The sequence below is a fragment of the Echiichthys vipera genome, assembly GCF_963691815.1.
Source record: "Echiichthys vipera genome assembly, chromosome: 7".
Lineage (NCBI taxonomy): Eukaryota > Metazoa > Chordata > Actinopteri > Perciformes > Trachinidae > Echiichthys > Echiichthys vipera.
The window spans coordinates 25,139,751-25,163,951 of record NC_139832.1 but is presented as its reverse complement, the minus strand read 5'-3'; the positions used below and the strand labels follow the sequence as shown (position 1 = coordinate 25,163,951).

General features: G+C 40.3%; 1 protein-coding gene across 4 annotated transcripts in view; it reads left to right on the top strand.

Annotated features, from left to right (window-relative positions):
- Positions 1-24,201, top strand: part of ndrg4 (NDRG family member 4) — a 56,623-nt gene that overhangs the window by 15,708 nt on the left and 16,714 nt on the right. For 2 of the 4 annotated variants that reach the window (XM_083916867.1, XM_083916865.1), the window contains exons 2-4: positions 9,739-9,829; positions 13,044-13,202; positions 17,092-17,130. In XM_083916867.1, coding sequence (XP_083772993.1) covers positions 9,752-9,829; positions 13,044-13,202; positions 17,092-17,130 — 276 coding nt within the window. In that variant the 5' untranslated portion in view covers positions 9,739-9,751. The remainder of the gene's footprint in view (positions 1-9,738; positions 9,830-13,043; positions 13,203-17,091; positions 17,131-24,201) is intronic. The other 2 variants (XM_083916866.1, XM_083916868.1) reach the window with 2 other exon arrangements.

Below are 24,201 nucleotides of genomic sequence, written 5' to 3'. Positions count from 1 at the left end.
AAAGGTCGTTTTGGATGTGAGGGTCACTGTATCTGTCACAGTGCTGATGGTTTTAAAGCTCTATGCGTCACAGACGTAATAATCAAAGACAATACAAAATGGTGTCTCATACCCCTATATGACCTGGAAGAGGAGGAGGAAAGAAAAAAGAGAAAGGAAAAAGAGAAAAGGTTACTATGGCGCGCCTGTGAAAGGTGTAATTTGGCAAGATGTATGTGTGAATGAAGAACAAAAGAGGACATGTGTAATTGAAAGCAGCAGAGCAGGGAGGGGGAGTAGTAATGCCAAATCTATGATTTAATACAATGGTAATGCAGAGCATTACATGTTGTGGCAGCTCTGCCTTTGCTGCTTTATGACCAGTATGAAATGAAGAGATGGAAAATTGTTGTAAATTTGGCGATAAGAAGCAGATGAGAACACGCATGATAATATAAAAGATGTGTGATTTTTTGGTCTTGAAAGATAGTGGGAAAATAATATGTAACATGAAAATAAAAAATGAATGAGAGGTGAGCTAGATTCAATGGGACTAAGCTTGGTTGTCATGGTAACTATGTCTGGGCCGAGCCAATAAGGAATGAGGGAGAGAAAAGAAAAGAGGATAGGTCCATTTTGTTCTCCTCAAGCTGTAAAAGTGTACAGTTTTCTCCCCAAACAAAAAAAAAGTCCACTTGACAAGACAAAAAGCTTGTTTTTTTGGCAGTGTGGCTTCGTGAAAGAGAGGACATCGAAAAAACAAGACTGTAAATAACATCGCACCCACTGACACTTTGGCAGCCTGACATTAGTTGGTTGAGGGATAAATAGGCTTTGAAGTTAGGCTCTCCACTGTGGAGAGTGGACTGTAATGGCCACCTGCTTCACTGTTTAACTCAATGGCTTTACTGGCAATTCTGTTCACCAGGTACAACACACAACACTGCACAGGGGAGGAGAAATGACAGAATATAAGAATGTTGACATATATGCCAACATGTTACCTATTTACAGTATATGATAATGTAAAGAATATATATCATAAAAGTTACATTACCATTACCAGGCCTACATGAAGCTGCTATATAGAGGCAATAAATAAATGTAAAATTGTAAAATGTAAAATCTAAATGTAAAATGTTATGAATTGTAGCCACACTACTGCCCCCAACAGACTTCTTTTTTGTTTACTGGTGTCATTTCATTTTGCATGTCATTGTCCAGCTTCTCGCCACAAACAAAACATTCTGGCCGAGACGTGTCCTTTCCTTCAATAAAACCAAAGTTGAGGTAGCTCTCCAGATAGAGCCTTACTGATGAAGCATCAGCACTTTTATGATCCTCTGAAATTTCTTTTATACATAAACTAGTGATGTTCTGACTGCAGGAAAAACAAGGATGAGCTAACTGACCTGGGGAAACGCTGGTCACAGAGGCTGAGGGGACACAGAAGTGTGGTCTACAAACTAGTGTACTATTTTTGAGTGAGGAATTTTATAAAAGATTTTTAGACTAGTTTTATACAAGCTAGATTTCTATAATATCCAGTAAGTGTGTTACTATGATTTTAGTATGTGCAAATCTAATATTGACATGTCTGGAGCCTGGGTCCAGACACCAGTTGTGGAACCACTACTTTAAATAAAATGCTTTGGATCCAGCAGGAAAGCTACGTCCAACAATTTTAGGAACTTCCGAAAACTGTCAATCCAACAACCATGGCCACTTTACACAACGATTGGCCAGGTGAGTGAGGGTGAGGAGGCAGGATTTTAACTTCTCTGTCAACAGGGGACGTCGTGACTAGCAAACCGCCCCATGAGCTACTCTTTGGTCCTGTATGTTTAATACCCCTGCACTTTCTTAGCTATATAGTTTAGAGAATATTAAAAATCCAAGACAAGCTGACAGAAGGGCTTGGCTTAAGAGAAAACGTCATAATTGCAAATGCGTCTGCTACTTCAGCACCACGGACAGCGCCATGGATTCATCAATACACAGTTAGGCTTTTGATTTTTCACAGCCGTGGCTGGGGCCGTAGATTTAAACTTGCACAAACCTCAGTCAGGTAAAGATCAGACAGGCAGATGAGTCCAACGTATCCAACTAAATAACCCCTCTGTGCTGCACTCTCTCTTGTACTAAGTGATGAAGACGGAGGGTGGTAGGTTAACAAGGGGGATGCATTTTTGTCAAATTTTTAACAATGGGGTTGGCATCCCCTCTCAAATTGCCTACTACCTATGTCCATATCCCTATCTGTACAGAACAGGTAATTGTAAATTTTGCAAACCAAATGATCAACAGGCTGACTATTTAAAGACCCACAAATCCACACCATTACCCACCATTCACACACTCTGTAGATACACTAACAGGAGACACAATTACATTTAAACATTTACAGTTATTATAGAAACAACAAGTGCTTTTCCATGGATGGATGCAAAGTTATGCGCTAGACAAAGCATTGAATGAGAGAAGGACAGCACCGGGTTCTTTCCACCAGCAGCAGTGGCGTCATGAGGCCAAATATAGCCGGTGTAATGCAATGGTAATTGATTTCACAACCAGCTGTCTTACATTAGCATGCCAGAGTGAATAGAGCTGGTGAGAAAGAGAAGAGGAATGGGATGGGTGGAATGAGGAAAAACAAAAGACAGATAGGGTTAGACGAGAGACAGAGAAGGAGAGAAGGAGAGAAAAAACAACTGTCAAACATTGGGAACAAATATTTAAAAAAACAACAAATAAGCAAAGTGAAAAGAGATTTAGACAAGCCGATATTACACAGCAGAGAATGCCAAGACAAGAGCAGCAGACATGCCTGGTGGAAAAAAAAACATTTATTCTCTTACCTACAGCGAGTAGCTCTATAAGAGGTATTTGTAAAACCAGCAATATTTCTACCTCTACATTTAAAACTGCACTATTAAATATTTTTATTTTACAAATACATATAAAGTGATTGTATATTATATGAATGCGATCTTTTATAGTGATGAATCCACAGAGAATTGTCACCCAACTGTGCAGTGAGCTTTTAATCCTCTTTAGCTCAGTACATAAACACAGCCCCGGCTAACACAGTTAGGGACTAGTTGGTGAACATAGTGGAGCTAAGCAGCTCAAGTGATATTAGAGATATTACCCTCTGGAGGTGGTGGAGAACAAAACTGAATTAAAAGGAGAGTGACCTTGGCATGTGATATAATAATAAATAGGCCAAAAAATAAACAAGTGACAATAAAAAAATAAAAATCAATAAATGCTGTTTTAAATCACTTCTACAACTAGTTTCCAAACTCTCATATAGCTTTTAAAATGACAATTTTCTGAAAAGGCCTTCATTAAACCTCCACCCAATGCATGTTTACTGTTTACAACTTTAATAAAAATGGTCAAATGTATTCAGTATTGTTTGTGTTGTTTACCTGATTTGGTGTATGATGATGTATGTGTGTGAATGCAGTCATAGACAAAGTACTACATGTTGTATTATGTTTTCAAAATAATACAAATTTAGAGATAACCTAGCATGATGTCCACAGATGATTCTGGAGGCAAAATTATAAAGCAGTGAAAGGGATTATGCAAGAAACCCAAGGAGGGAAGATACAAGGGTTTATCCAAGTGAAATAAGGTTAAGGAAGTAATCTCTTTTTTGTGTTATATGAGTCTTTCATGCTCAGTCATAGAGAAGATGGGCGGTATAGTCTTCGTTTTCTTTGGATTACCTCTCAAACAAGTGTGTGTAAGTGTGATTGCTGGTGTTTCAATGATCATCCAATTCTTTTAAATCCAGCTTTAGACAGTTCACAGACTGTGTGTGTGTGTGTGTGTGTGTGTGTGTGTGTGTGTGTGTGTGTGTGTGTGTGTGTGTGTGTGTGTGTGTGTGTGTGTGTGTGTGTGTGTGTGTGTGTGTGTGTGTGTGTGTGTGTGTGTGTGTGTGTGTGTGTGTGTGTGTGTGCCCGCTAATTTCTTGTCTGCTCCTATCGCCAACAGCTGTCTGCTCTGAGTACACCCACTGCCTCTCTCTCTTGTTCGACCACACTTTGGCAACGCACACCCTACGCTCCTCTTAATAATAATACTAATAATAATAATAATACATTTTTTGTATTGCACTTTAAATTCAATAATCTCAAAGTGCTACTAACGTTCTGTATAAGTAAACACATGGATTGCAATTAAACCCAGCCTTGGTTATTGTTCACACGTCAGTAGCCTACAATTAGTTCTCATCCCACCTCGTCACTGCACTGCTTTTGTAACATAACTACTGTGACACATGGGACACTGAGTGGAAGTCCGGTGTTTGTTTGACCCATCCACCACCCTGACCTCGTACGGACTTTGTGGTCCTTAATCCTGGAGCACGTACTAGTAGTACTGCATCAAAGTTTGTCTTCTCTCATTTACCATGCAGGACAGGGGCATCAAGTGGAGGGCCAATGGCATGTTGACCTGATCGTCCTGACAGTCACTTCTCGGCTATCTGTGGTGTCAGTCATACAAGTTCACTCTCATTGGATGTAACTGTGTTGGGTTTAATCCATAGGCAGATCTATATAAAGGCAAGTGCGTCATTTCTACTTGTGATGGGGGGTGTTCGAAAATAGTTTTTGTCCTCATTGTTATTGTTACAGGTGGCTTTTCGTACTAAAATCTCTCTTAACAGTGTCCTCTCACTGTCCAAACACCATAGTCCAGATGAGAGGAAAGATGAGGATGAAAATCAGATATACACAGACCAAAGTGCTAATCGGCGAGCAGCCCCCAGGGGTGTGCTGAGTGTTTCCAGACTTCATTCAAGGCCATTATAGACTGTGGAGGTTTTTAGGACTGTATGCAGCCTGAAAGGAATACAGTACCTGTTGCCAAAACTCAGGGCCTAAATGTATCTCCACCTCCACTGCAAGTTTGGATGAATGTTTGCGTAATCTATATTTAATTTATAGTCAGGAGACACTAATCAATCAAAGATAAGGCAGTAAAGGACAGTTCATCTTTGTAAATACATTATCTAAATAAGAAAAGAAACATAAATTGAATATAAATAGGCAGAGAACAGAAAGCTTGAGAGGCATAGCAACAGTAACTAACACAGACGAGGCTTAGTGGACAATTCAGTTGGGTCATTTGGCAAACTTGTTAAGCCCAGACCAGACGGTTCTTTTGAGTCCAACACACTAGAAGAGTAAAAAGAGGATTGTTTGCGATAAAAGAGCTTCCAGATATCAGATGTTAGTAAAGCAACTGTAAAAAAAATATCAATAAAAAAAGCATGTCAATTAAGAAATACAGCATAGGAAAAATATTGACCTAAATAATCATTTCACTGTTGTTTTTTGTAAGAAAATAAAGGATTAGTGAAGTGGTGAAGATAATCAAGTTAAGTGATGGCAGAGGAAAACAGCAGACAGGCAGCTTTAGAGTGAGGGAGCAGGAGGAAGAGCGTTGGTGTTGTTTGGTCTCTGTTCTCTTCGTGGCTGCATTCCAGTGGCCTCAGAAAGGTCACATTCACCCATTTAATAAATTGGGCACAATGGGGAGGTGAGAGCACGAGGGAGGAGGTAGAGAGGGGAGGAGAAGAGGAGAGACGAGACAAGAAAAACAATATTGAATGGCATGTGTGCTTGTTGAAAACACCAGTGTGATCTTTTATATTTAGAAAAATATACAAATATAAAACTTTGGTTTGAATACACCCTGAGCGCACACACTGATCTGAGCAGTCATTGATTCTTCCACGGTCGTCTTCTTATGAGCACAGCATTGCCAAAGAAACAGAAGTTACAAAGTGTAACATGTAAAGCCCAGTTCAGACCAAAGATTTGCAACGAGACGAGTTGTATCTTGCAACTACTTGCAACTTGCATGTCCGCATCGTTCTGAAACCTGTCAGTTCACACCAGTAGGAAGAGGGGAGACGGTGTATCATCTCCATAGCAACGACTTTATTTACTTCTGTTCTAACCTCCAACATTTCAGGCTTTTTTTGCAGCTGGATATAATTTGTAGCATTCTAAAAATATAAATGAGATCAGAGATAGTGAGATACTTGTTACAGCGGAGTTTCTAGTTGTGATAACACAGCAAAAATACCTTTTTTTATGTCCAATGATTCACTGTTTTGTTCTGGAATACAGTGCCCGCTCTCCTTATTCATTGTATTGCTTCCTTGACCCTCTTTCTCTCTCACACACGCTCATTGAGCCTTTAAAAACTTAGTTGGCTGTTGCAAAAGGTGACGTGTGTTACATTCTAAAACCAGCTGCTGGTGATTTAACAAGTTGAATCAAAGGCGACAACATCAGCCGGTTTGAGTCCAGACGAGATGGGACAGTTCACACAGCTGCAACTTTCACCTGCGACGTTCTAAAAGTTTCTTTGCGTTGTGAATCATTGGTCGGAACTGGGCTTAAGGGAGCTGGAGCTCTTTTATTGAGAGGCAAATACAGCTGCACACAACATATCACAACATGGTATTGGTTGGTGATCTAGTTGAGATGTGACATCTCAACTAGATTAGTTAATTCTGATAAATGTATTTGGATTGTGAAGGCCAACACTACTGAGTACAGTCCACAGACACATTTTACCATTAATGTAATATGTAATGAATCAGTTTATCTCCCCCTCTGACCTGGTCTGCTTTGATCTCCTCCTTCTCCTACCGAGATGAAGCTACAGCTTAATGATAAATGACCTGAACTGCTGAAAACACAGTTTGAAATGAGTGTAAGCTTCCAGTCACCAGTGCGTAATGGTTCATGCATCTTGTAAACAAAGGCAGGACAGTGAACTTCATAACACTTAGAGTGCAATCTAACTATTAAAACTCTATTTATAAAATGTGAAATGGTTTACCTATTGTGATGAACTCACAGAACATTATACCATAAGCAACCCGGGAGAACACCTGATATGGGCCTGCATAAGTGATCTAGAGTCTGAAGAGCCGCAGCTAAAACAGGCAAGAATTAACGTTACCTCTTTTCTGCCTCAAGCTTAATTTCGTAATGTTGAAACGCCCCTTAGTGGACATTACAATTACATGCCAATAGTTGATAGGTACACCGTGACATATAAATATTAAGCTAATAATTTGAGCATTATAATGTTGATATTATTTGAATATTAAAAATAAATCAGAAATTAAATTCAAATAGGATCATAGAGAAAGAGTGAAGCACTTAGCCAAACTATGACTTTTTCTCTAATCCTAACAAAGTCAATGTCTGAACCTTCTCGATCTACTTCCAGTCGTCGTTTCACAGTGTTAAATATTATGTCACATTTCATAAGATATCGTTCCAATTTTAGAGAAGAAAAGTGGCCTAGTGACAGAAAAGCTAGCTTGCACTGTGAAACATTTAGCAGCTATATAGCCAAGTGGCCACAGAAGATGTTTTCATTACCTTGGATATTTTTTAAAAGCCTTGGATGGATGAACAAAGCTATCAGGTTCATTTGAGTACATTGTCTACTTTGGAGCTATTTGCACCAGTGTGAAATGCAGCTCATTTGGAAACAAGGGCTTTGTCCAAATCTATCTGTGCGCACAGCCACCTTGTGACACAGAGTGACATATTAGCTCTGAAAGGTGGAGCTTTACTTTAAAAATCTGTCCTTGGGGGATGTGGATCGTTTCTAAGCGTAGATTTTCCCTTGTAAGTAGAGGCTCTGACAACTTACAGTCACATACACAAACACACCTCATCAGCTGCTGGAGTGACTATAAGTGGCATCTGGGTTTTGTCTCTTTAAGGACGTCAGATAAAAACACAGATTGTGTTGAACAACTGCCAGAGAGCAGAGAAAGAAAAGAATAGAGGGCAAATGAGGTTGGAGGGAGAAAAAAGGGTGGAACAAGAGAGACAGAAGAGGCAGAGAGGTGTTGTGTGTTGATACCACTGAGAAGGTGTGTTTGTGTGTGTGTGTGTGTGTGTGTGTGTGTGTGTGTGTGTGTGTGTGTGTGTGTGTGTGTGTGTGTGTGTGTGTGTGTGTGTGTGTGTGTGTGTGTGTGTGTGTGTGTGTGTGTGTGTGTGTGTGTGTGTGTGTGTGTGTGTGTGTGTGTGTGTGTGTGTGTGTGTGTGTGTGTGTGTGTGTGTGTGTGTGTGTTTGCCCTCAAACACAAAAAGCCAGCTTAACTAGACCAAATGCAGTCTCGGTCAGTAAGCATCTATGTCGACTCCAATTTTGAGTGTGTCTTTGTCATCTGGCAAACAACCAGGGCAGAACTTCACTTAACTGTGTTTTTGTAGATAATTTAATTTGAACTTTTGACTGGTCATTCTCCATTTTGGAGGAATGGATTTTTGAAAGGGTATTGGAGTTGTTTGTACATTGACAATAAAGATGTTCTATGTCTGTACAGTTTATCGTGTGACATGTTTATTGGTGCTGAAAAGTGAAAAATACAGCCTTTGTCACGCATTAGCACTTTCTTGGTAGGTGGATCAAACTCATGTCAGGACCACAAGAGCATGAGTGTACAAATCCAAGCATGATTACAAACTGTGTTTTTTTTGTTTTTTTACCTCTAGTCGTGCTATAGAGCACTTTTTTTTCACAACACAACACAACAAACATGCCCAACACAAGACACACAGCAATTCATTCATTCATTCATCTTCAACCGCTTATCCCGAGGTCGGGGTCGCAGGGGTGCTGGAGCCGATCCCAGCTGACATCGGGCGTAAGGCGGGGTACACCCTGGACAGGACGCCAGTCTATCGCAGGGCACATAGAGACGAACAGAGACAGACAACCATTCACACCTACGGGCAATTTCAGACTCATCAATTAACCTAACACATGCATGTCTTTGGATTGTGGGAGGAAACCGGAGTACCCGGAGAAAACCCAGCAATGCATCACAAAAATTGCACAAAAAAGAAGATTTCTAATGTTTTACTAGGAAGGGAATGCATCATTACACTTTACAAGATCAAATTAGCAGGTTCTATATTGGAGCGATGAATCTGATTTCATTTTCCAAAAACGTTTTTGGCTTCCACAGAAGAGCTCTCGTTTTGTCTTATGACAGCGCACCCCTGTCCTTTACAGCGGTGTGCTTTTGCCTATTTTCACTGAGTTACGGACTGGAATATGATGATTTAGTTGACCAAAATGTTGAATATACGTTTATGAGTTTACAGAAGGTTGTGTTAGTGCAGTACAACATATTTAATCCAGTTTATTTTGGTCTACTTTTTATTCTAATATATTGAATAAATGGTTGTTAGTTTTCAGTAGGCTGTGGAAGTTTGTTACAACATTGTTTATCTTATTTATTTTGATGTTTTATTTGTTTGTTTGTAATATTAAAGTTCAAGAAAATCCATTGTCTGAAAGTTTTTTGAGTTCAATAAAAAAAAACTCATATTAAAGTGACTTTTCACTAAATTCTGATATGTACTGTAATCGTATTTTTGTTGTTGTTGTGTAAATATTTTAAAAAATCCAGGCAGGTAACAAATTCCCATCTTGATTCCATGTCCTCCATATTTCAGTTCAGTACAACATTTAATCAGCGATCTTCCTTCCATAATTTCACTTAATGTGGATTTGTGAAATTACTCCATGAAGGACTGTTTCATTCCATTTATTGCAACTGAACTACCCTCATCATGTAACATACTGGTAGCAATTCAAATCATTGTGATTTTTCTTTTTTACCAAGGTCAAACAGACATGATGAAATAATAGTGTAACCTTAGATGTATGTGCGTGTTGCCATGGTGATTGCAGGTTACTGTCCAGGATGGCGGGGATGAAGGAGCAGCAGTTCACGGAGGAGAAGCCGCTGCTGCCAGAGCAGCGAGGAGCCGACTCAGACATGGTCAGTGGATCTGTGTGTGTGTGTGTGTGTGTGTGTGTGTGTGTGTGTGTGTGTGTGTGTGTGTGTGTGTGTGTGTGTGTGTGTGTGTGTGTGTGTGTGTGTGTGTGTGTGTGTGTGTGTGTGTGTGTGTGTGTGTGTGTGTGTGTGTGTGTGTGTGTGTGTGTGTGTTCTCTGTTTGGTGGTCACATGCTGATGACTGTGTGCAGGATGAACCACTCAGAAACTCTTGGTGTATTAAGACAGAGAGTTGTTTGCGCTCATTAGCTGTGATGGCTTATAATTAGACAATGTGCTTGTTTACCAGCGGTGGAGGAAATGAATGAACTCCATCCAACCATGACTCTGATAATAACACTCTGAAAAGATGAAAGCTCATGTAAGCTGAGAGGGAGTGGTAGAGAACCAAGACAGAAGCCAAAACAGAGCAGAGAATAGGCATTGGGCAGTTACATAATGGCCACTTATTCATGTGCACTTATCCATTACCCAAGCAACAGGTTGTGGCTGAGTGTTTGAGAGCCACTCGTTACAGAAATGATAGAGACATGCCAGATCGACTTGAGAGAGGCGAGCCATTAAGAGGCAAGAGTTATGCCAGGAAGAGTCTAATTTTCAATCACAATCATTTGTCAATCAATCAAAACTATAAAATAAGCAACCCAAAGCTGCATAGATGTTTTGCAACAACTTGAAGGAAAATCCACTTTGTTGGTATCAGAGCGTAGGCTGTGACATCAACCACTGGTTTGTGGGCTATCGTTTTGAAGGAGGTCCGTTCTCTCGACTTGATCCAATCGTCTATTTTTCTCTAATTTAAAAAGTTAACATCATGCTGAATTGAAAAAGACTTGAAACTAACGATTGAGATAAACTCATTCAGAAAATGTTAACTGAGGTAATGCATCAAGTGAGACGTAGGCTCATTTTCCCATTAACATCTATACAAATGGACTTCTTTTTGAAACCAGTGGAGTCGCCCCGTCAAATGTTAGTTACTTCCACCTTTGTTATCGCAATGCTCCGATACCACTGACACCATCAGTTCAAAGCACAAAGTGATATCGAGCAGAGCTGCTTTGAGTGGGTGTGTGCGGGATGCTTATATAAAAAAAAAAAAATCCAATTCTTTGTGCCGAAGACTCTTTTTTTGATACTAGTATGGTATAGTTGTTTAAAGTTCTTGTATTGTGACAGCCTCAGTGTGAATGGAGAAGAACAAAGGTAATACGGGTGCTCCAGCAAAGACCAATGAATGGGAGGTCTGAATAACCATTTATACAAAGGCTGTTTGTATCACTGTGGAAAACAAACAAGCAGAAAAATCATTACTGCCCAGAATAGCATGAAAACAACATATTGAACCAACCATAAACAAGAGCGGAGCATTCTTCTGGTCCAGACAAGCCTCTTTTTTCTGCTGGAGGAATCTGTGTGATTGACTAAACATGTTGGCCATGACTCACTTGGCCCGTGTGTCAGAAATGAAACAGGGCACCAGGGAGATACAGTCGCTTAGGTTTTTTTGACTCAGTAGTTTAATAGAAGTAGCCTAAATATGCTTTGCATCAATATGGATGAATAGTTCTGCTATTGATCAGCTCATCCAGCAAAAGGTCATTAGCCCTGCTCATTACAACTCGCTGCATGTAAATAATCTGGGCCATCGACTGCTGCAGCAGCGATCGATGACATGTTTGTGTGACTCAACGGGACGCTCTTTTATCTTTCTGTTCCAGCTCATTTAAAGTCTGTAGCTCTGGCGATGTTCCTGAGTGATCACCTCCTGGCACAAAGCACTGCTAAAACTTTGGTCTGACTCACTGGAAGTCATGCTGCATTCAGGTCATACGGGCAGAGATGTCCTGATGATAAAAACTGATTTGAAGTGTCAAGATGTCATCTTTTATTCAGTTTTCTGCCTAAAGTGAGACGTAAACTGATGTTGATGCATTTGATGTCCACATATTCCAAACAGTAATATATGATCACATGATTCCATTCATTTTGGATATTTTAATTTAAACATCATTCATGAAACAGCATGAAGCCGTTTTGGTGAAAAAGCCAAAGTTAATCATTAAGTTAAATTAAGTCCCAAAGTAGTTTTCCATCACATATACGCTATGTCGCAACGTTTTTTTCAGGTATTTATTGTCTGTATTAGGCACAAATCCTACTGTTGGTGGGAATAGACTAACAAATAGTGCACCAACCAAGACAGGTTACCTTCAATAAATGTAACAAAGATTAAAATAATAATAATTATTATTATTCATTTAATTAAAATAAGTAAAATACTTTTGTTTTGGTATCTGCCAGGATCTCATGCAGGGCCTGAGGACTAGAGCTCGGACTATGACCTCAGTATATCGAAGATCATGGCTACCGCCCTGAAATTACCAGCAACAGCCTTTTCCTGTAAACTGCTGTGCATATTTACAGTATTTCCCACGAGGCTTGAATGCAGCATATTCCTTGTTTAGAGTTGCAATCAGTAGGTCTCCACCCATAAGCTGTCCCTCTGTTCCTGTCAAAGGAAGACTACAGGACTTCACCTTGACCTTTCTGGTGATGCTGGAACAGAAATGAAGCAAAGTGGGGTCAAAAGTGTCTTATTCTGAGCTTCAAAGGCTCAGAGCAGTGATACTCAGCTTACTGCCCGCGGGTCAGATGAGGTGCTTGCTGGCCCGCTGACCATTTTCTAATCCATAATAAAACACATTGATTCACACTTGGAGTTCTTTTTGTACATAAATAAGATTCTAGAGTGCATTTTAAAAGCATCAAAGTAGAGTTTGTTTATATATTTCTATATTGTAAAAAAGTGACAGGGGAGGATCCCTCGGACACCCCATCATCTACAAATCCTAGAAATGCCCCTGCATACAACTGACTTAACAACTTGGTTAATTTGAAATAAATAACTGCAAAGAAAGATGAGTCATGGGCCTTTTAATGTTTAGTAATTTTATCTGATAAACATTATTGTAGTTTGTGGCCCTTACCTCCTGTTATTTTCAAAAGTGGCCCCCGGGCAATGCAAGCTAAGTGTCCCTGGCTTAAGAGATCACTGAATGCATCTCTCAGATCGCCATAATCACTGCATCAGAAAATGGATAATGAATGTGCATCACATTTTTATGTTTTTTGTATGTTGCTGTTCTGTCTTCTCGGCTGTTACCCAATAATGCGTGTTTGTTGTTTCACAACACAGCAGGATAAAGGAGAGGAGGCATCAGGGGGGTTACCGTGCCCCACCAGCCCTGTGCCCCTTAACCAACCTCCTCCCCCCAGCCGCCCCAATCACCGCTGGCATGTCATCGCACGGCACTGGCTCCGCCAGACCCGCAGTCGGACCAGCGGGGTCTTCTCGGTAACTACCAGAACCACCAGAGCAAGGAGAAACATGTGACAGCCAGGACACCGTATCACACACTCACACCATGGAACACAGATCAGGGAGCAGAAAACGGACACTTGAAATGTCATAACTTAGGAAACCATGAGAAGAAATCTCAAGAAAAAGATTTGTCATACGGTCTTAGCTCTACAGAGGATTGGCAACGTTTTTATTAAGTTGTATCTACCCAAATGTTGATGCCCACTGCTGGTAACCTCTATTAGAAGACTCCCACTGTCTGCACAGTGGTGAAGCACACATGTCGTTAGAAAAAAACATGTCATTACTGCTGTAAACACAATCAACTGTGACTTGCAGTGTTGGAAATTGTAGTCAAGAAGAATTCATCTTTGACCATACCTTATTTACATAAATACTCCTTCATAAACTGCTGGGTTATTTTATCTATAACAATACGTTGTATTTTGATATGAAATTTGAATCCACACAGTTACTAAAGTTTTCCAATAAATGCAATGGAGTAAGAAGTATAATATTTCCCTCCAAAATGTAGTATAAATAAAGATTTTTTTGCACATTTTTAAGTGAAGTACTTGGGTAAATATAATTACTACTTAGTTACATTCTGGTGTCTTTTCCTTAGGATAATGCATCAACCAGTTCTATTGCACATTGTAACTGTTGGACACAGGAGACATAGATCATTTAACACTCTGTTCAAAAGCCTCCGTAGTTCAGTGACCTTCATCAACCAAATAGTAACATCTTTGCTTCACCAGAAACATAATGGGCAATAGCGAGAATTACATGTACTTGATTGGGATTTCAATACAACAAAAACAGCAATACTTAACACTAACCATCATCTCCTCTATATCATAACCCATCTCTTGTTAGCTTTATATTTTTATACAGCAGCCTTCGATTTCGCACACCAGCTGGTTTTCCAGGAATTGGTTTTCAGTAGACACGTCCCACCCCTGTGGGCATCTCCATAGCATCTATCAGACTTAATCAAGTCAGTCCCCCGATCCTCCTGGACTTGCTAAATTTAGTGCTGCAGTTTAATTCTGCTTTTCAACAGCGATCCTTTTGAAAAGCCCAAAATCTAGGCCAAAATCTACATTCACAAAACCAGCCTCCAGATACAGAGACTCTGAGATCAGAGATGGAAGAAAAACATCTCTGCAGCAAACACCACCCAACAGGATCTTCACACCACCCTATGTCTATTCAGCCTTAGACAATACACAGCTGGTACGATCACGTGGGCAGAATCTTGTCTGAAGGAGGACTCGCTCTCTTTATCTCTAAGACGAAATGGGACACATTTTTCTAAAGAATGACAAGTCACGTTTAATCTGGTCACCACCTACAGTACACACTCCGGCTCCACGGTGCTCAAACTTTTCCCAGAGCTCAGCCGCTGCACATCCTGTACATGCACTATCATAGGAAATAGAAAGAGAAGAGTGCCACCTGCTGGTCCGACCACCATTCTATCACCACTAATATTTTCCCTCTGAAAACAATCTGATTGAAATGAACAGGGACTGAAGTTGCCCTTTTGAATGCACATTTCTGTTTCTCACTTTAGTAGATTTCTTCCCTCTCACATCTTCAGATGCTCAGGTGATGCCAATATAAGGGAAACTCAGTTAACAACTCAGTATTATTTGACATTGCCAGATTCTTCTTATAGGGCAGCTTCAGGTCCTGTTGATTCAGTGACCTTTTTCTCTCTCTTTAGGTGTCTCCCTGATCTGACTTTGTTCACACAATCCTGTCCTTTATTTTCCAGCCATCACTGCCAATAACTCTTTTCCGCCTTCCTTAATCCGCCACTTTTCCTTTTCAGTATCTATCTTTAATCCTGTCATCATTTTATTTCTGAAACATTATCATGAATAATAATATCTTCTACATGTGCATGTTTAACAAGGAAGCAGTGTGAAAACCAACCGTCTGACAGCTCTGAGTGGTGTGTACACGTCTTTAATTCCAGATGTTCCTGCTCTGCTCTACAAAGGCAGCAGAGCAGGAATACGCTCTTGAATGTCATGTGCTGAAATAACAGACTAGGATCGGTGGACTTTCACTGTTGTGTTAAAAAATGACAAAAAGAAATGTTATTGAGTATGTGTCATTTTTCAGCACATCAGCATGCATGTAATCATGGATTAAAACCTGTTTTATGTCAATACATCTCTTCTTAAATGTGGATTTAAGACCAGATTCCTCAAAAAGTAAGCACCGCCAGATAAAACATGTTTTCTTCAACTATCCAATATTTTGCCTGACAAGACCTTCAGAGTGTTCAAACACTGGAGAGCTTTTGACTGGCGCTGGCACAGCTGTCACTTCTTAGTAAAGCCAGCTTGTCATCTCTAAATCAGTGTCTCTAAATGTTTTAATCTATTTTGTCAGCCAAGGATTCAGATTGGCTCACAGGGATTCTGACTCAATGTTGCAGGATGACAAAAAAGGGCCCAGCATCTGTTTCCAGATGTGGATGACACTTGAGGAGACTTGCTGTTGGGGAATCTGGTTTCTGTGTTCGCTCTCATCCTGTATTTAAACAATCACTGCTGATTTGTTCCCTGCCTCCTGATTGCACTTAAGTAAATTATCTTTACTGTCTCTCTAGAATGAGATAAAATAATAGCAGGTGCTTTTGGCACTAAGAAAAGATGTGTTAAAACCAAGCGGCAAAGATACAAACACGAAAACTGCAAATCCTGGGCCACTTGAGTCCAAGTCGATCCCAATAGGGCCCCATTTTAAAATGCCCGTATTTACAGGAAAAATAAACACTTACAGCCTGGTACGTAAACAGTTTTGGTCTCTACAGTCAGTTTCCCCACTAATGACAATTGTATGAAGGGTGAATTTTATATAACTCACCTGTTTAAATGATATAAAGGCAACAAATTCTGCATAATTTAGGGCGTGTCGCTTTGAGTGACGGGTGGGTGCTGTCACAGGTGGTTGTCACAAACTGTAGGCTTTATTCGCTCCTCCTTAGCTCCATCCATGCTCCACCTCTTTACCCATTTTTGGGTTCGCTGAGAGCAGGCGGAGTCAGACACTGCCAAGATGGCAACGGCCGGAGCCGCAGGGAGATGCCCACTCTGAGCTTCATTTTGGCTCTCCTTAAATGTCCAAGTGACGTCGCAGAGACTTTGTCAGTATTATTATTATATTTTTTTCAGTGTAAGGTTAGAATGCTGCTTTTAGAAGGGCATGCCACTAAATTTACCTATATGTGTTTGGGGAGTGGAGAGTACTATACTCAGCCTTTGGAAACAGTTGTATCATTTCCTCTATGGCTCTGATGGAAACATTTTGAAGATTGACAAAATAACCTTGATGATGTCATGAAAATGAAATAATCCTCAGGGTTATCTCACCTTGGGCTTGAAGACAACACATACATTTAAAGTCTAGAGTCTGTGTTACAAACACGGGTGTTTACCAGTGCCTGATGAAAGCCATTATCTTGCTGCATTATGGGAAATGTAGGATCCAGTGTTTCTGGAGCTTGACTAATGGGGACAAAAGGCAGTTCAAATGCATACAGTAAAATTTTTACAACCAATATGTGGGCCTTTTGTACCTATAAAGAGAGCAATTGATGCTACATTTAAATTACAACATACATTTCTTTGTTCGTTCAGAGACAGTTAATCATGACACACTGTCCTGCCAAGGTGCTTTTGGGAAACTGTGTTTTTCCGTGTCTCTGTTTTGGACCAACGTAAGTCCATAGCAGCCTTCAGCTCCAACAATGGAAGCACACTTTAATGCCTGAGGAATATTGATGTGTGAGTTCAGATCACTTATCTTTTTTTTATTTTAAATTTGTTCTCTCTGTCTTCTATTTTCCTGTCTTTATCTGCAGGAGAGCTGTGACCAGCTGATGCCGCCCGGGGATTGGAAGGTATGATCTGCTGTTTGTAGGGATTGAGTCAGCGTCTCTCTCTCTCCCTGTCTCTCTCTCTGTTTTCCTCTTTTGTTATCAGCGCGTCTCGTCCTTTGTGTTCTCACCATCGATCATCCTTCATCTTTCTTTGTTTGGCATCTTTTCGCACTTGCTCACTTGGGTAAACAACAATGCCTGCCTGAGTCAACAGAAACAAGAAAAAGAGGACGGTGGAAGATACATATCTGTAATTTCACAAGGCTAAATATAACAAAGATGATAATAACTGCCAACTCCAAGATGCTACCTCAGCTACAGTAAGACTTTAATGTGCTCCTAAAGACTATGCAGCAAAAAAAAGAAAGTGGCAGGAATGGTGGAGTTATTAATGCAGCAAAAAGGCCTTCGGTTTGAATCCATTAGCCACCTTTTCTGGAGTTTGCATGATCTCCTTGTGCCTGCATCCAAAGACATGCTGGTCCTGTCCAGGGTGTACCTGCCCATAATGCAAGGATTGGTGGGGTAGGCCTGCCTAGGATAAGCCAAGATAATAAATGGTAATCGACAGTGTGACTGATTGGTAGCAATGAATCAGTAGCCCCTTTCACACATGCAGTCTTTCCCTGAACTGTGGAGGGACATGAATGAGAGCAGGGATTCATATCCAGGCAAGTCTGCACCGCCAATTTTCCAACCTTCCAGAGCTGTTAACATTAGTACGTTTATTTGATATAACATTGATACAGCTGTGTTGTGAATGCGAGCATGAACGAAAAGAGGCATTTACATGGAGCAAGCGGACCAGTCACAAGACTCCGCTGGTGATTTTAACTTTACAAACAAAAATGATGCAGAGAGATTTATCTTATATATCCTCGTATTTCATGCATTTGATAAATGTATCCGCAACAGACAGGCTCTGGGTTGAGAGTCTCGTTTGGCACAGAGGAAGGTCAGGCAGAAGGCTGCAGAAATTATGAAGGCATTGATTGATCACTTGGCTGAGATTAACAGCTTTCAAAGTTAACTTGTACTGTGTGTGGGCAAGTTCTCACACACTTTGGAGTTTAATTTCAGCTTTGAAAATAACTTCTGTCTCAAAACAAAAGGCATATCTAGTACTAGTATGTAGTTACATAGTGGTAGTATCTAACTGGGCTTCCCAGTCTTAAGAATATGTTGCGGCCCACTCGACACTTTTCCCTTTCCAGATCAAAAATAGGTTAGATAATGAAGAATAACACTTTATCATTTAAAGCTCATGGCTTTGTTCTATTAGTTTGGATTACTTTTTAAAATATTAATATTAAATAATTCATTTTTATGGTGAATTCAAACTTAATTACAAAACTGAAACTTTTTTATCATTTATTGTAAATGACCTCTCACAGCCCGCCTGCAGTACTTTCACAACCCAGTAGGGGGCTGCAGCCCATACTTTGGGAATCACTGATCCAGAGGTTTCTGCTCACTTTCTAATTAGCTAACTTATATCTTATCTTTAATATATTGTATTTTTGTGTCTAAAAGACCACCATTAAAGGTTGAATATGGAGAATGAGTTTAACACCGCCATCTAGTGTCTCAAGATCATAGTCGCAACAACAAAAAATAATCCCAGTAGTTGGGTTAAACCACCTTCTTTCCCTTCATTAGCCTACTGTAGCTAATTTATGGTAAAATTGGTTTACTAGGGACTATTGACTCGTGTTTTTGCCCATCTCTGGTCACTCAGCTGCTAGGACAGATATTATTGGCAAACTCCAAATAACGCAAACTTGGCAAACTCTGTTTCATCCGGTGCCAGCCTACAGTAGCTGCACCAAACAGACAACCCTGGCAACCCGCATTAGACAACTCTATTGGCTCTAGCAATGTAAAAGTGACAGGAAGTCAATGACAAACCTGTCAAAAATGTTTAGTATATTAATTCAGACTAAATATATTTTTATGGAAAAGCAATACTTTCATTCTGTACCCCTCAAAACGCCCCGTGGGCGTATTATTTGAAAAAAATAGCTTGGTTGTGGTTTTGTAATTCTACATGTACATATGAAATGAGCAGCATTTTAACTGCTGGTTATGCATGCAAAAGTGTTGCTGCTGTAAGTTAGCAGCTACAAACCAAAACATTTTATAAAACCCTGACCAGCTTCTCCCTGGACTGGGGCCAATGCAAGCTAATTGGCCACCATACCAAATGTTGCGTGGCGTCACTGAAACGAACTTTTCATTCCCCTGTTGATGAGGATGTGAGGAGCAGCCCTGGTTTAATTAGATGGGTGGGATTGCCTGCTGCAGCTGGCAGGTCAGTGTGAACTGACTGTGTGAACATGTCTTGTACTAAGGGTGCCCACCGCTGAGTGATGATGACGATGAGATGAAGTTTCTAGCTGCTCTTAAAATGCTGTTAATCACAGCTTTATATTGTCACAAAACACTGTATCAATTAGATCATCCATCCATCCATCTTCAACCGCAGTTGTGAGGCTGGAGCCGATCCCAGTTGACATCTGGCACACCCTGGACAGGACGCCAGTCTATCACAGGTCACATAGAGACAAACAGAGACAGACAACCATTCACATCCACATTCACACCTACGGGCAATTTAGAGTCATCAATTAACCTAACACGTGCATGTCTTTGGACTGTGGGAGGAAGCCGGAGAACCTGGAGAAACCCCACGCAGACAGGGAAAACATACAAACTCCACACAGAAGGGCCCAAGCCGGGATTCAAACCAGGAACCCTTTTGCTGTGAGGTGACAGTGCTAACCACCACATCACCGTGCCGTCCTCAGATGGATCGACTTATTTTAATTAACATCAAATTGGTTGTTGTTTTAGAGAGAAGTTGAAGCTTCACACATCTGCTGGTTTATTTTAATCATTAGACATGTGCTGAGTGTCAGACAGCAGGGATGAGACGCTTTTCATGAAACACCTCTCTTTCACACTTAAACTTGACACTTCAAGGTCTCAAAAAATAACAGCGGATTTGAGGAGCAGTGTTGTTTCTGCTTGCTGTCTGTGAGATAAAGGATTCTGCCTAGATATCATATATGGAGTTCATTCTTGACTTATAACTAAAACACTATAAAAGTTGACATTTTACCAAAAGCATTGTCTAATTCTATACTTGGAAACATGCTATTATTATGATACAGACTATTTTTTTTTTTAGTATATGGTGTTGCTTTATTAGCTTTCATACAGTGGGTGTAGCTCAAAGTGTTTACACTGTTACTGGGGAGAACTATCAACCTTCTATGTTTCTTTTTCTTCTATGCTTCTTATTAAAGAGCTAAGACTCCTTAGATTGTCGACTTCAGTCATGTAGTTATTTATAGAACCTTGACAGGTTAAGTATCTTATCCTCAAAAGATGCCTATCAAAGTGAAATTGTCTGGTAAGGTTGTCAGGAAACTGCACATATAGAAGCATGCAGCTCACCTTTTGACAAAGAGAGTTCAAGGGTTGATAGCTAAACAAAGTATGAACACATCAGCAGAATGCATTTTCAATAAAAGCATTGAGGAATTAAAGATCTACAGTGACTGTAGGGACTTGTATCCGAGCAAATTCGGTCACTAGAGAGGTGTTTTCATATTCCTCTCCTGTAGGAGATTTCTGTGCACTTCTCTGACGTATTCGAGGAAGCTTTAGTTGGAAAGTCACTAACCCATAAACCATACTGTACATGGCTTTGACACAATACCAGCAAAGAAACCTGAAACCTCCAGCTCAGAGTGGACTGTCAGTACAGAGAGAAAACACACTGCCATCAAAGCTGTCAGCCACTGACAGTTACAAGCGAACAAGCTAACAAACAACAGAAAGGATGCTAACTACACTTACCATTCTCACATCATATTCCCCATCTGAGTCTGAGTCTGACTGACAGCAGGTTCAGGATGCTGAAACTATACCTCAGTTGCAGATCGCTAACGTTAGCTCCCTGGAAAGGCAGCCTGGGCTCCATGTCCGTCTATCCACCTGAGGATGTGTTGTATGCTGTATATTATATGAAAATCAAATTTCCCCATATGCAGTTTGAGTTTTGACATTTTAATTAAATCAAACTGTTTATATTAATACTATCCCTGGTTAAACATAGATAATTATGTTGAGATTTAATTTTCATAAATTTCTCGGGTTCGTTGATTAATTCTGCTCCTGATATTAGTAATGGGGCCGTAATTGCAGCTCTAGACAGCTAAGGTTATAAGACCAACATACTCAGGTTACTCAGTCTTCCACAGTATTGACTGCAGAGAGACTGCACACTGCCAACACGCTTGTGTATGCTGTTACTAATGATTTAGTGAACACATGAGGTATGTTTCAATAGGAAATAGGAAATCACTGCACTGACTGTTTCCAAGAAGGAGCCTTAAAGTAAAACAAAAAAATGTCATGTACATTTCTCCTCATGTACGAATGAAACAGACCAAACACAATATGTTAATAATTGATGTGCGGGCGTTGTTAGATGTATGAAATGTTTTCCCTGCTTCCAGTCTTTATGCTATGCTAAGCTAATCACCTGCCGGTTACAGCTCCATATTTTGCACCCAGACTTTGTTGTGATCATTATCGACCTCTCTGAAATAAAGTGTATAATCTCTACAATGACAAACTATTCTTCCAGCAGTAGAGCTTTATAGATGAATATCATGAGAGATAATTACCCATAACTACACTCAAGAAAGTCTCAAAAAGTGGCCCAAGTGATGCAGATGGCAACCCAGCAACATACTGTATCTTGCATTGTAGGTAATGTAAGTTTAGGTAAAACTCTATCTTGATCCTTTTTAAACAGTGTTATAGGAGTTTAATGCTCAATTGGAAAACTCTTAAAAGTGATGATGTGGCTGTCTTCATATAGTAGAAACAAAGAACTTAACTTAACAATAGTTTTATGACATACTTCTATTCAATATAAAAAACAAAATCTGCATTGATTTTTTAAATAGGGTTAATTAATAATCTTGAGGCTTATTTTTTTATTTTTGGGTTAGGGTTAATTAATAATGTTGAGGCTTTGGGTTGTATGTGTGTGTGTGGAGGGCGTGTACCTGTTATGCCACTGCATACAGAACATTAAACATGACAGGAAATGGCAGCATTACCGGAGAGGGTACTGTCATACAGCATATACTGTAATATCATTCAATCTCAACAACAACTCTATATATTCAGACTCCCTCCTGCCCTTCACCGTTCATCAAATACCAGCTGGCAGAGACTGTAAAGTAGATGTAATGCAGAGCCAGCAGGGAGAAAGTTAATCGCTTCAGCGGAGGAAAGGGGGACAAAGTCAGAAAGAGAGAGGAAGGGAATGCAAGAGTGGTGTATCAAGTTGAGTCAGCACACCAAGCTTTCTTTCAACAGGACAGGGTGGATAGACGGAGAGAGAAAAGCGGGGATAGAGGGAAAGAACAGGTAGAGAGAGAGAGTGTGTGTGTGTGTGTGTGTGCGTGTGTGTGTGTGTGCGTGCGCTGCATGATAGTTGCTGTGACACCATTACAGTTGTGTGAATATGCACGTACACTTCTCATCTATCAGCAAGGAGCCAGTTTCTAATTCTATCTCCAGGTGTTAATAGTTAATTGATCTCTTGTTAATTGAATGTGATTAAACCACATTCGACTGTATGCATGCAGGTTTACTAGCTAGCAGATCAGAATTAGGTGTGTAGTTAGATTTGAATTGGCAAAAACGTTTACACTTTCAAAACGGCAGGATTATGCAGTAATATATTGATTCATCCCTTTTCTCCTTGATCTAACAACGCAGGTAGATGTGGGTGGATGCAACTCCAAAACACACTAGAGAGCTGACTGTAGCATACATTTGAACGGTCTTTGATGCTTTTAGGTTATAGAAAGTCCTCTTCTTGAGAGTTTATTTTGTATGATGGTTTTATTTTGTACAAGAACAAAACACTGTACAATGGTTCAACCAGACTGACAAAGACAAAGCCCCCCCTTGAGCATCAGTTGAATAAGAACAGAAGAAATCAGCAGTCACTGGTAAAAACAGGCCCACAGGAAGTGCGTCAGGCTGTGAAGCCATGTTGACAAAGTGGCCAAACGGGGGAATTGCAGCGGTAACATTATATGATGCCCTGTGGCCCAAAAAGACTTTTTACCATTGATGAGACAGATGTCAGAAAATCTGTGGATATATTTTACTGAGCATCACAACCCCCGCAAAATGACCATCAGAATTTGATCTATTCGGTCCGAATACATTTGATAAGTCTAGAAGAGCTGCACGGTTTAATAATTTAATCCCCATTCAAGTTTGCAAACCAGCTGCTAAACCAGCGCGCCTGCTCAATGGGCCACACAATGTAGAAGTAGTGCTGTCATCTTGGTATTTGAGCAGCTTTCATAGAAATGAATGGGCGTCGGCCTCCAACACTGAATCTAGAGGGCTAACAACACATACATATACTGTAATTACATCTCAGAATTCTTTAAATGCGATGAAAAGACAGTGTCATCGTCCACAGTTACACTTGCTGTCCTGGTTTAAATATCTTTCTGACCTCCACCTCCAACACTGTATCCAGATCTCCTAACTCCCCCTCCTCACTGACCCTTGTCCACATAGTCCACGTCACTCAAAATAAAAACTCAAAAAATCCACTCTAAAACATACTGGGAGTCGGTGTAAAGGGCCAGTCATGCCAAAAAGTGGATCAGCAAAACTCTTCCACACATCTTCACAAAATGGAAGCTACCTGCTAACATGCTAACAGAGCGAGCAGCGGATATGCCAGATCTCCGTCTCTCCATTCCCTAGAAATTCAGCGTGTTACAAATGCAAAAATGTTTACACCAAAGTTTACCAATTGAATGTGAAATTGGGTGGATTCACTTATTCCCCAGTGAGTCACTAATTGATCCCATTGATTTGACAAAACAATTTGCCTTGTTTGATGCAGGTGTGGCCTTAAGGAGGCTAAAACAAGTGCGACGTGTCATTTCTGTTGAGAAGCCTGACTCCTGCTCAGTTTGAATAGATTTTAAAGGAGATTTCCTCCACAACGCTCTCAGACCGTTCAACAATATGTTT